This window comes from Geotrypetes seraphini, chromosome 12 (genome assembly GCF_902459505.1).
Source record: "Geotrypetes seraphini chromosome 12, aGeoSer1.1, whole genome shotgun sequence".
NCBI classification, from domain to species: domain Eukaryota; kingdom Metazoa; phylum Chordata; class Amphibia; order Gymnophiona; family Dermophiidae; genus Geotrypetes; species Geotrypetes seraphini.
The window spans coordinates 76,178,041-76,191,567 of NC_047095.1; the positions used below are offsets into that span (position 1 = coordinate 76,178,041).

General features: G+C 40.2%; 1 protein-coding gene across 1 annotated transcript in view; it reads left to right on the plus strand.

Moving 5' to 3' along the window:
• The first annotated feature begins 289 nt into the window (after nt 1–289).
• HYI (hydroxypyruvate isomerase (putative)) overlaps nt 290–13,527 on the plus strand; it is a 28,959-nt gene continuing 15,721 nt past the window's right edge. The window contains exons 1-2 of the mRNA XM_033916163.1: nt 290–528; nt 3,730–3,841. Coding sequence (XP_033772054.1) covers nt 330–528; nt 3,730–3,841 — 311 coding nt within the window. The 5' untranslated portion in view covers nt 290–329. The remainder of the gene's footprint in view (nt 529–3,729; nt 3,842–13,527) is intronic.

A 13,527-nucleotide genomic window follows, 5' to 3' on the forward strand; every position in this document is an offset into this window, starting at 1 on the left:
TTTTGTTGTATTAAAGTTGGACGACACAGAGCGAGGCAGGTGAGGGCAGTTCTTCCTAGAGACGCTTTACAATGCATTTCATGTAGGAAGGAAGGGGGGCAGGGCTAACCCCATAGGCACGTGCCTAGGGCCTGAAACGGTCAGGGGGGCATCAAAATTGCCCCCCACCCATCGACGGAAAGTAAGACAAGCGAGCGACGGGAACTGTAATTGTGGCCGCCCAAAGCTTCCCGCCTCCGCCTCCGTCTCCTCAGAGGGAGGGAATGAACGACGCGGCCACGGAAGGGAAGCCCCGCCCAGGCCGCGCGCGCCACACCCGCCGCTTCCGCATGGCGCCTCTGCGCTTCTCGGCCAACCTCTCGTGGCTCTTCCGCGAGCAGGCGGAGCTGCCGGACCGCTTCCGGGCCGCGGCCGCCGCCGGCTTCCAGGCGGTGGAGGTGGCCTGGCCCTACGCCTATGAGGCGGCGCGGCTGCGGGACGCGGCCCGCGGCAGCGGCCTCCGAGTGACGCTCCTCAACACCCCCCCGGGTAAGGCCAGTGGTCGAGGCCCGTGCGCATGCGCCCTGGCTCGCCCTCCTCCCATCTGGCTCTTCTCAAGGAGTCATAGACTCTCACCCCCCCCCCCCCCATTTCTTCCATTCATTTTTCACCTTATTATTTCATAATGGCTACCATAAAATCTAAAAAAAACACAAAGCACCCTAGACGCAGATAAAATGTTAATTTTCATTTAGATTTGGTTTTTTTTTTCAAAGATGTCACCTCTGTAACTATAGAAAAATAGATAAATATAGTGGAAAATTTAGACAACAGATATAAATTCTCAAAACTGAAATCATTTTTCCTACCTTTGCTGTCTGGTGATTTCATGAGTCCTGTCTGTGCATCTGTTTTTTCATTTCTTTCTGCACTCAGGCCCAACAATGGTTCCTTTCTATTCCCTCCCTCCTTCCTTCCTATGTTCTTAGTGCCCTTTTCTATGTCCTTAGCGTCCCCAGCACTTCCTTCCTATGTCCTTAGCATCCCCAGCGCCTCCTTCCTATGTTCTTAGTGCCCTTTTCTATGTCCTTAGCGTCCCCAGCACTTCCTTCCTATGTCCTTAGCATCCCCAGCGCCTCCTTCCTATGTTCTTAGTGCCCTTTTCTATGTCCTTAGCGTCCCCAGCACTTCCTTCCTATGTCCTTAGTGCTTCCTTCCTATGTCTTTAGCATCCCCAGCGCCTACTTCCTATGTCCTTGGAGTCCCCAGCGCCTCCTTCCTATTTCCTTTGTGCCCCCAGATCCAGTGTCAGTTCTCCTTTGTACCTTTGTTCCACGTCTCCCTCCTGTTATGATCTTGCCTCTCTTTGCTCTTCCTCAGGGTCTCTCCCCCTCTGTCTGCACCTCCCAAAGTCCTGCTTCTGCCTCCTGTCTTTCCCCTTTGGTCCAAGCCTTTATCTCTCTAGTCTTTCTTCTACTTACAACTCCCCCTTTTCTCTGCCTCTTTCGCTCCTTCCTTCCTCCCTCCTTCCTATGCCCCCCTCACTGCCTTCCAGCCTTTGTCCCACCCCCTCCCAAAAAGCCTGCCTGCCTACCTCCCCAAAGCCAGCCTGCCTGCCTTCCCCAGAGCCAGCCTGCCGGCCTACCTCCCCCAAAGCCAGCCTGCCTGCCGGCCTACCTCCCCCCCTCCCCCCAAAGCCAGCTACCTAACATAAGAAATGCCTCTGCTGGGTCAGACCCGAGGTCCATCGTGCCCAGCAGTCCGCTCAGGCGGCGGCCCAACAGGTCCAGGACCTGTGCAGTAATCTTCTATCTATACCCCTCTATCCCCATTTCCAGTAGGAATTTGTCCAATCCTTTCTTGAACCCCAGTACCGTACTCTGCCTTATAACGTCCTCTGGAAGCGCATTCCAGGTGTCCACCACACGTTGGGTAAAGAAGAACTTCCTAGCATTTGTTTTGAATCTGTCCCCTTTCAACTTTTCCGAATGCCCTCTTGTTCTCTTATTTTTCGAAAGTTCGAAGAATCTGTCCCTCTCTACTCTCTCTATGCCCTTCATGATCTTGTAAGTCTCTATCATATCCCCTCTAAGTCTCCTCTTCTCCAGGGAAAAGAGACCCAGCTTCTCCAATCTCTCAGAATATGACAGGTTTTCCATACCTATTATCAGACGTGTTGCTCTCCTTTGAACCCTCTCGACTAACGCCATATCCTTCTTAAGATACGGCGACCAATATTTGACGCAGTACTCCAAATGCGGGCGCACCATCGCCCGATACAACGGCAGGATAACTTCTTTTGTTCTGGCTGTAATACCCTTTTTGATTATACCAAGCATTCTATTCGCTCTCTTAGCGGCCGCTGCACACTGTGCCGACGGCTTCATTGCCATGTCCACCATTACCCCCAAGTCCCTTTCCTGGGTACTCTTATTCAATAACATCCCTCCCATTGTATAGTTGTACCTCGAGTTTCTGCTCCCCACATGTAATACTTTACATTTTTCAATGTTGAACTTCATCTGCCATTTTGCCGCCCATTCTTCTAATTTGTTCAAGTCCCTTTGCAACTTTTCGCAGTCCTCTGTAGTCCGAGCTCCATTAAATAGTTTGGTGTCGTCCGCAAATTTTATTATCTCGCACTTCGTTCCTGTTTCTAGATCATTTATGAAGATATTAAATAGCAGCGGCCCGAGCACCGAGCCCTGCGGAACACCACTCGTGACCCTCCTCCAGTCGGAGTAGTGACCCTTCACTCCTACCTCCTTCACCTTCACTCCCTACCGCGGGAAAAAAAAAAGCCTCCCTCCAGGCCTGATTTAAACCTCCCCCGGTCCGCCGCCGCTGCTTACATCCCTGCGAAGCTGCCTTCCCGACGTCAATTCTGACATCAGAGAGGACATTCCGGGCCAGCCAATCGCTGACTGGCTGGCCTGGAACGTCCTCTCCGACGTCAGAATTGACGTCGGGAAGAAGGCTTCTGGGTGCGATTAGCATCAGGGAGGTAAGCAGAGGAGCAGTGGCGGCGGACCTGGAGGGAGGTTTAAATCAGGGCCTGGAGGGAGGCTTTTTTTTTTGGTGCGGCAGGGAGGGACAGGAAGCGATCCTGTCCCGTTGTCCCCGCACACAGCTTTGGGAAGCTGTTCCTGAAAACAGGACATTTTGGTGTCCCGAAGCTGTGTGTAGGGACAACGGGACAGGGGATCCAAAAATGGAACTGTCCCGTTCAAAACGGGACGTATGGTCACCTTATCTTTGGCTCGTCGGCCTTATCAGCCTCTAGAACAGGGGTGCCCAAAACATCGATCGCGGAGTACTCTACCCTCACAGAATTATTGCACCCTGTCCTCCTCTGCCGATCCCTGGTGGTCCAGAGGTGCAGCAGGCAGGAGTGAGCTTTCCGCGCTCCTGCCCCGCTGCTAACCCGGTCACCGAGCAGGAGTGCGCTTTGGCATCACAAATGATTTCTCACTGTTATTAGTGTAATCGCTTATTGCCATTCCTCTCTGTGCCAGAGTATGAGCCCTGAGAAATTAACAGCTGTTGGAAAACTGTAGGGCAGCGGGTAGCTGAATCTTTGCCTGAGCAGATATGATGGTCAGCACGCTGGCATCAAAATTGTACTGTAGCTAGAAAGGGACTAGAAATAATTTAATTGTTTACTTAGCTTGTTCTTATGCAAGTTATTTTCTCACTAATGAACTCCTCAACCAAGTTGTTGGTGACTGTCATCTACTTTCTTTTCAACAGGCAACACGGAGAAGGGTGAGATGGGTTTAGGAGCTGTTCCAGGACACCAGCTGGAGTTTCAGAAGGGTCTGGCACAAGCAGTATCATATGCAAAAGCATTGGATTGCAAGAGGTACTAGGACAATTCTACAGATGTTCTTTGAATCTAGTGATTGTACCTCAGACAATACGTCCTAGAGTGAATAGCAGTTTGCCACAGGAGTCATAGCAGGATACAAAACCCCGAGAGAGCGTTACAGTACAGGAGCATTGCACCAAAGATAAGTGGAACTTAGGGGTGATTATACAAGGGTGCTGAAAAGTTCTCAGCTCAACCAACTTCCTAAATTCTGAGTATTATTTTGCCATTATAGCTGAAAAGACTTATTTTATTTTGCAAAGTGCCAATTTGCAGAATCATAATGCTATGTTTTGACACTGTTTCAGGTCATTGATTGAACCATGTCAACGAAAAGTGTGAAATTTTCATGTATGGAACTCCAAGCCGTCATTAAATTCCTATTCCCGCAGAAGAAAACTGCACAGGAAATCCATGAATTTATGATGTAAAAATTGAGTGACAAACAGGGCTGTGGAGTTGGAGTCGGAGTCGGAGTCGAGGTGTCGGAGTCGGAGGAAATTTCGGGTACCTGGAGTCGGAGTCTGAAGTACAAAAAACTGAGGAGTCGGAGTCGGAACATTTATCTACCGACTCCACAGCCCTGGTGACAAATGCCCATCATACTATACAGTGAAGAAGTGATGTACAAACTTTCAGCATGAAGATTTTGAAACCTTAGAGGCAAGAAGATCTGGGAGGCCTCAAACAGTGTCAACTCCTGAAGTTGTTGACTTATGTCCATGACCTGATTTTGGCAGATCTGCACATATCGGCTAAAACAATTGCTAAGACACTACAGATATCAAGGGACTGTACCGTGTATAATCCATGAGCAGCTAGGTATGCAGAAGCTGTCAGCCAAGAGGGTCCCCAAGAGGGGGCGTGGCTTGGCGTGCGCATAAGATGGAGGAGTGATCGCGACTCTCCTCTAACCCGGGCAACAGTTTGACAGAATTGAAAGGTTTTGCTGATTTTTTTCATACCCGCTGTGTCAGATATAGTGTGGAAGCATGGCTAGTACACGGCAAACTAAAAATGAGTTGGGTTTTGTGGCAAGAGGAGCGGCAAAATGCCAAACCAAGAACAGTTGACGCCATCAAAGGTTCCTCTTCTGGGAGACGAAACAGAAGTTTTAAGTAAAAAGGAAATAATGGCTGAATTCCGGTGTATAAAGCAGATGCTGCAAGATAATGCGAACAGCATAACTGAAGTGAAAGAAGAAATGTCAAACTTAAACCGGCAAATGGAAGTAGCTAATAAGCGAATGACGACCTTAGAAGACAAGATGGAGAGATTGGAACTCTCTGAGATACGATGCAAAAATGACAGTTTAACTGTGCAGGAATTAAAGAAACAACTTGAAGAATATGAAAATAGAGGTAGAAGAAAGAATATAAAAATTATTGGATTAGCTGAAAATTTGGAAGGGGGTAATGCTGTCCAATTTCTAGAAAACCTGCCTAAACTATTGCAGTTAAACTTAAACCATCCCCTAGAAATAGAATGAGCACACAGGATTCCATTAAAACGGTCAGCAAGTCAAGTGAGACCAAGACCTTTGATCTTTAAATTACTGAGATTTCAGCAGGCTTTAGATATTTTAAACTTAGCCAAAGCTGACAGAAATTTAAATTATAAGGGGTCCAAACTGTTATTTGTGGCTGATTTCGCTAAGAACACGGCAAATACGAGAAAGCAATTCCTCATGTTGAGACCTCAATTGAAAGAAAAAGGATTCAAATATGGTTTGTATTACCCTGCAAAAATGAGAGTAACAAGTGGAGATAAATCCTTATTTTTTGAAGATCCGGAGAAGTTAAAAGACTTCTTGGTAAATTCTGAGCCAATGTCTATTTAAAACAAATTAACTTGAACAACCTGGACTTTGTAATTGTCATGTAGGTTTTGGGAAATCAATCAACAAAAGATTTGGATAAAAATAAAATGGAAAGTACAGTTCTGCAGTTTTCTGAGAGGCTTTTCTCTCTGTTGCTTTAGAGCAGGGGTGTCCAATGTCGGTCCTCGAGGGCCGCAGTCCAGTCGGGTTTTCAGGATTTCCCCAATGAATATGCATTGAAAGCAGTGCATGCAAATAGATCTCATGCATATTCATTGAGGAAATCCTGAAAACCCGACTGGACTGCGGCCTTCGAGGACCGACATTGGACACCCCTGCTTTAGAGGAAAGTGAAGATCATCTGGAAAAACACTCAGTCATGCTTATGAAGGAATACATAAAAGAAACAGATAATGAAGAACAGAAGAAATTTATGAAAGAAGTTTCAAGATTTGGCAATGAGTATGGACTGATAAGTACATGATCTCTCTTAATTTAGGAAAAGCGAGTACATAAATTTGTATCTGGAGGAAAGTATTGGAGGAGATAGAAAACAAAAATGTTCATATAAATACTTTGAATCTACAGAAGAAATCTTGGCCAGGAACCATTAGAATTCCAAAAATTTTAAAGATTTCAAAGAATAGATAATCAAAAATAAAATGTTACAAAAGATTGGAAACAGGAAAATATGTTCTTATTTAAGAATGGATCCAGAGTGTTTAGGCTTAAGTAAAAGTTGGAACTTTATAAAAAAAATGATAAAGAAGTCTCTTCATATTGAAATTGACATTTTACAGATGAAAATATTTCAGAACGTGAACAAGTGACTTACCAAGAATTAGAAGCACATTTGTAATGTACCATTTGACTAATTTGGGCTTTTATTTTTAAGAAAGTAATTCTAATATACTTAATTTTTATTTGTCAGGTTGTGTAGCTGCATATACTCATTTTTGAAACGATATTATATGGTTTTTTGAATATGACTTTATTTAAGAAGTTGACTTTAGTTAAATAAATTTTAGGGCGAAGACTAATCTGTAATGAATTTAAAAGTTCTTACAAAAATTATACTATTTTAAAAATTATTAGGTGTATATTGAAACTAATGAGTTAAATATTCAGTTTGATTCAGATTATACTTTAAATCACAGTTCTTCAACTGCCGGTCCGCAGAAAATTCCTGCCGGTCCGCACAGGACCGGCGAGATCAACTTCTTCAATTTCCTGCCGGTCCACGCAGGTCCGGCAAGATCGAGGAGCTGTCCTTCGCGCAGGGCCGGAGAGATAATAGGGAGCCTCACACTGTGCTTTCTCTCCTCCCAGCGGCTCTCCTTACAAATGCAGCGATTGAAGAAGGAAGCCTTGGAGCTTTTGCTGAGTCGGGCCGCCTCTGATGATGCAACTTCCGCTTTCCTCAGAGGCGGTGCGACCCAACAAAGGACCCGGGGCTGCCTTACTGAATCGCAGCGCTGGCAAGTAAGGAGAGTTGCTGGGAGGGGAGAAAGCTGCTGGGCATGGTGGAAAAAAAAAGGGACAGCTGCTACTGGACCTGGATAGGGAGAATGAGTGAGAGATGCTGCTGGGAAGTGGGAGGGAAAGGAGTCTGGGAAGCTGCTGGGTAAGGGGGAAAAAGGGACAGCTGCTACTGGACCTGGAGAGGGAGAAGGAGAGATGCTGCTGGGAGGGGAGGAGGGAAAGGAGTCTGGGAAGCTGCTGGGTGAAGGGGAAAAAGGGACAGCTGCTACTGGACCTGGAGGGAAGCTTGAGGGCAAGGGAAAAAAAAGGGACAGCTGCTACTGGAGAGGGAGAAGGAGAGATGCTGCTGGGAGGGGAGGAAGGGAAGAGAGTTACTGCTGGATAGGAGGAGGAGGGAAGGGAGAATGAAAAAAGGAAGGAAACAGCTGGCAGAGAGATTAGAGGAGGGGAAGGGGAGACACAGGCATGAGAAAGTAGAGAGATTGATGATAGGAAGGGGTCAGCAGAAAAATAAGCAGAGAGGGACAATGATGATAGATCTGGTGTAGGAGAGATAAAAATGAAGAGAGCAGTGAAGCTGGAATGAATCATGTAAAAAGGAGAGAGGGGGTACAAGCTGGATGGAAAGGGGAGAGGGGCATAGAAAGAAGACAGATACCATATTGAAGGGGGAGAGGACAGACAGTGGATGGAAGGGGCAGATGCTGGATTGAAGAGACAAAGAGGGCAGACGCTGGAAGGAAGAGAGTGAAAAGAAGATTGAAAGCAGAAACCAGAGACGACAAAAGGTAGAAAAAAATAATTTTATTTCTATTTTGTGATTAGAATATATCAGATTTGAAATATATATCCTGCTAGAGCTGGTGTTAGACATAACTGGGGACTGCAAAACCCAGGCAGTGCTTCTTTAGCTTCCAGCTGGCTTAGGGCACTCTCTGACCAGGGGGCAGTTGCCTAGTTGCACTTCCCTAAAACTATTCCTGTCATGTGTGACTGCAGTATTCTGTTAGCATGATATTTCTGTGTAGCATTCTGAAATAATTTGGCTTGTTCAGTTTTCTTGATAGTAGAGGGGATATATGTGAAGGGGAGGGGAGACAGGGGTTTTGTTGATCCTTGCTCTGAATTATTTGCATTTATAAAATGACAATTGTACAGAATATTGTTTCTTTTTATACTTTAATAAAATACATTCAATATAAAATCATAACTGAGGCTTGTGTGGATGGGATCAGATGATTTGTGGGGACCGAGCTCGCGGAGATGGGGCGGAAACGGGGTTTTTAAATTTTAGTCCTAGTAGTTTGCCGGTCCACAAAATAATTCTTTTTTTTCTGCCGGTCCACGGGTGTAAAAAGGTTGAAGAACACTACTTTAAATAATAAAAGAAGTATGGTGTTTAATTTCAGATATATGAATTTATTTTCGAGTTATTTGTTACTAATTTAGGAGGAAGAGGTTAAAACAATGATTTTAAGGAAGGAAGATATTATTATTGTTTAATGGTGTTTTATTTGATGTTCTAGGGGAAATTTACATGATTGATTTAGTGACTAAAATTATTATTTATAGTAATGATTTAGAAGGATGGTAACTTCATTTTAATGAAATATATATTATTTGAAGGAAAAGATGTTCTAATATGGGTTGAAATAGTCAGTGGAATAGTCAAAAGGTAAAAAGGAGTCAATATTTCTGCTTATTGGGATGGTCATAGTAAAACTTAAAAGAATATACAAGAAATTTTCAAAAATATGAATTATTTAATAGAAGTTAAATTCTGTTATATGAAGTTGTTCTATAGAGATGATTAACTAATTTTACTTAAAGGATTTTAGAAAAAGGGAAAAAAATTCATATGCTATCTTTTGAAATTATGAATTGTTTAATAAGAAAGATGTTTCTTATCTTTGACTTTAAAGGTTCAATAAATTCAGACTTGATTTCTACTGAGTAAGACTTCACTAAATGGTAAAAGTAAATTGATTTAATGTCAATGTTAATTTGATAGGCATATAAAGTGAAATAGTTTTTTATGATGAAAGTTTAAGGGTTGTTTTATGACTATTGTCTATATAATAAAGATCATATATATATCATTTCTTCTTTTGCAAAAGATTGTAAATCATTTATGGTAATAAGATATGATTTTAAAAACTTGATTTAATTGGATTATTTTTAAAATGGGATTTATGAAAAACTTCTATATTATAGACAATTAAGACTACATTATAGCAAGGGTTTATAGAGGGATTATTTGTTTCATAATGCATTATGAATAAATCTAATATTTTCAAATATTGTAAGAGAAAGAAGTGATGGAATTTTGCCTGAGGGGGGTATTGTGATTACTAATCCTATATGGGTTCCAAGGAAATCAATTTATGTGGGGGATTGTGGAGGGAATTTTTCAAAATCAGAGATGGGAGGATAGGGATTGATGGGAATGAAGTAGATCAATTTAATTTTTCATTGATTATTATCTGTGTAATGGTGTCTAATCATATTAAATTTAATAAATTTAAATATCATTGGTGGATTATACATTTGGAAGTAGATGGAGATTAAGATATTTTCATTGAAATTTCAATGGCCTTAATCATAAAAAAAAAAGGAAAAAAAATGTTAGCTTTCCTAAAACAGCAAAATGCTGATTTGTATTTTATTCAGGAGACACACCTATCAATGATAGAATCAAGAAAATTGGAAGGGGGTTGGGTTCGACAAAATTTTTTTGCCCCTGCAGTTGGCAAGAAAGCTGGGGTTGCAATATTAATAAATAAAAAATGTACAGCCAATTTTCAGCTGATTGATTCAGATCCTTTAAGTAGGTGGGTACATGTTAAAATGAGCATGGAAAATACTACCCTGGAACTGTTCAATGTGTATGTCCCAAATACGAATCAAATGGAATTTTTAAAGAATCTACAACAATTACTACTCCCACTGGTTACATCTGGAGATTTCAATGCTGTAATGGATCCATTAATGGATAAAAAAACAAGTAAAATTATGAAGTCACTAGGATTAAACAATTTGGCACAATCTTGTAATTTAATAGATTTATGGCGTATATTTCATTTTAATGATCGGGAATTTTCCTTTTGTTCACAGGTCCATAATTCATTTTCAAGAATAGATTATATTTTTGTCTCGAATCTAATAGTTCAGAAAGTGACAAAAGCCACCATAGATCATTTTATCTGATCATGGTGGTGTATGGATTGAGTTACAGTCTGATGAGCAAGATTATAGTAAGTTTGTTTGGAGATTTGATAATACTTTGATTGCGGATTCAAATTTCCTTGAAGAATTTAAACTAAAAATGATTGCATTTTTCCAACTTAATACCTCAGAAGATATTAAAATAGAAACATTATGAGATGCATTTAAGGCTACCATGAGAGGTAATATTATTTCATATTCAGCATATATTAGAAAACAACTTAAAAAACAATTTTATAATTTGGAAAAAGAAATTAAACATTTGGAAAATAAATTAGTCGATAAATGGGAGCAAAATGCCCTACAGGCTTTATTAAAAGCAAAAGGCAAATATAATGAGATATCTTCTAAATTTGTAAAGAAAGATTTGTTTTCCCAACAAAATCAGTATTATGGAAACTCAAATAAGGCGGGAAGATTATTGGCAAATTATCTTAAAGAAAAGAAGAACAAAAATTATTGCCATAAAGGATGAAAATGGAGAAACACATACTAAAATTGAAAATATTTTAAGACAGTTTCTAAATTTTTATAAAGACCTATATTCTTCTGAGCCTTATGGAGATAGGGAAAAAGATGGTTTAGAATTTTTGAATAAGACCCCTCTCACGGAGGTTCTAAATCTTTCAGACACTCATTACCCTTAGATCTCCAATTAGTATGTAAGTTTACCATTTAGACTATTGTACTGCATCTAGACTCTTTATTCGGTACTGTATTTAAACTTATTGTATGGTATTGTATTTAGACTCACTCTACTGTATTATATGTGGATTTATTGTATTGTATTAGTATTGTACTGTACTTGTTATTCGCTGAATGTCCAGCCTTCTTACAATGTAAACCGCCTAGAAGTCGCCTGACTATGGCGGTATAGAAAAATAAAGTTATTATTATTATTATTATTATGAAGTCTCTTAGAGTTGGATCTGCTCCAGGTGGTGATGGTTTTACTGTAGAATTTTATAAATCATTTCAAAGTACCCTTTTATCCTATTTATTAAATTTATATCAGTTTCAATTGACTAAAGGTTGCATTACAGGTACTATGGCAGAATCATTAACAATTGTTTTGCCAAAGCTAAACAAAGATCCCACTTTGGTTTCAAACTACAGGCCTATCTCGTTAATCAATGTTGATGGAAAACTTTTAGCTAAGATACTGGCTTTACGATTGGCTAAGCCTCTCCCTTTTATTATTGATATGCACCAAACAGGATTTGTTGCTAAGAGACATTCTTCTAACAATACTAGATTGGCTTTTCATATGCTAAATTTAACAAAAAACATGAATGATCCGGCTTTCTCTGTCTCTTTGGATGCGGAGAAAGCCTTTGATCGAGTTGAATGGACTTTTATGTATCAGGCATTAGAATGGTTTGGTATAGGTTCAGGATTTATACAAATGATTCAGACGTTGTATAACTCCCCTGGTGCAAGATTATACATTAATAATAATTTATCAGAGCGTTTTAATATGTGGAGGGGGGTTAGACAGGGTTGTCCCTTATCTCCTTTGCTTTTTGATATTGTTTTAGAACCCTTGTTATTAGCCATTCAACAGGCAAAGGGGATACAGGGTATTCCTCGTGCAGATTGGGAATATAAAATCTCTGCTTATCCAGATGATATACTGCTTTATTTGAGAAATCCAGAAACTACCATTCCATGCTTACTTGAATTGATAGAGAAATTTGGAAAGTTTTCAGGATATAAGATAAATTGGAGCAAGTCAGAAATTCTTCCACTTAATGTGCATTGACTAAAGGATTATTTGATTCATTCTCATTTGTATGTAAAGAAGATGGATTAAAATATTTAGGTATTAGAATAAAAAACACACTAGAAGACACAGTGAAGGAGAATGAAAATTTTTTATTAAAAAAAGTAACAGAAATGTGCGAGCAATGGAATCCTCTACATCTTTCTTGGTGGGGGAGAGTCCAAACTATTAAAATGATATTGCCTGTGGTTTGTTATCAAATGAGTATGATACCAGTTTTTTTTCAGGGGTCCTTTTTTTTTTTTTTTTACTTTATCAGTTTTACATTTTAACAAAATCAAACATTTTGTACAGAAAGATTATCTGATTATACATATTTTTAAAAAGAAAAATAATTTTTCACAATAGATTCTCTATTCAAACAGTCTCAAGTCCTCATATTGGATCCAAGAATTTATGAGTGAACATTAAGGAAATTCAAATAATAAATACTATACAAGAAAAAGATATCTAGTGTCTGGGTTAAGGAGCTTGTATTCTATTGATCAAGTCCACTGTTGTTCCTTCCTTTTCCAGGCGTTTCAGCGTCAAGAAAGCTGTAAGTTGGGCCGGTTCAAAAAACACATATTTATTATCACGATACCTTACTATACATTTACATGGAAAGCGCAAAAAGAAAACACCACCCAACTGCGCAACTCCTGATTTTAGCAAAAGAAACTGTCGTCTACGATTCTGAGTTTCTTTACTAACATCTGGGAATACTTGAATTTTCAAACCCAGAACTCCTTATTTTTATTTTTAAAAAACATTTTTAATATCCATTCTTTATCTGGCAATAATGCCACAGATAATAGAAGAGTTGCTGGTTTAGCCAAATCTTTATCAGATACTTCCAAAATTGTTGTTAAATCTAATTGAGGTTCCTGTTCAACCTGTTTCTGATCCTCCACTTGCTGATCCATTACTTTGGTAGGCAAATAGTACATCCGAGTGAGGGGAGGTATTGAGTCCTCGGGGATATTTAATATCTCCATGAAGTACCTTTTTATCATTTCCCTTGGGTTTATAGATGAAACTTTTGGAAAATTCAGCAAGCGCAGATTATTGGCTCGATAAATATTTTCCATTGTTTCCAATTTTCTTCAAATGATTTGATTATCTTTTATTATTGTAGATTGAACTTGCTTAATCATTATTACTTCTTTTTCAATTTCTCCTACTTTTACTTTCATGTTGGAAATTTCCTGTTTATTTTCCTCTATTATATGTTTTTGAATTCTTAAATTCTTTTCACTTTCTTTAATCTGTTTAGTTAATGAGTCTCCCAGTTTGGAAACCAAGTCCCATATTGAGTCAAGAGTCGGTTTTACATGTTGAAAGGAAAGCTCATGTAAAGTTGAAGTCGGCTCACCTTGACTGCCTTCTGTC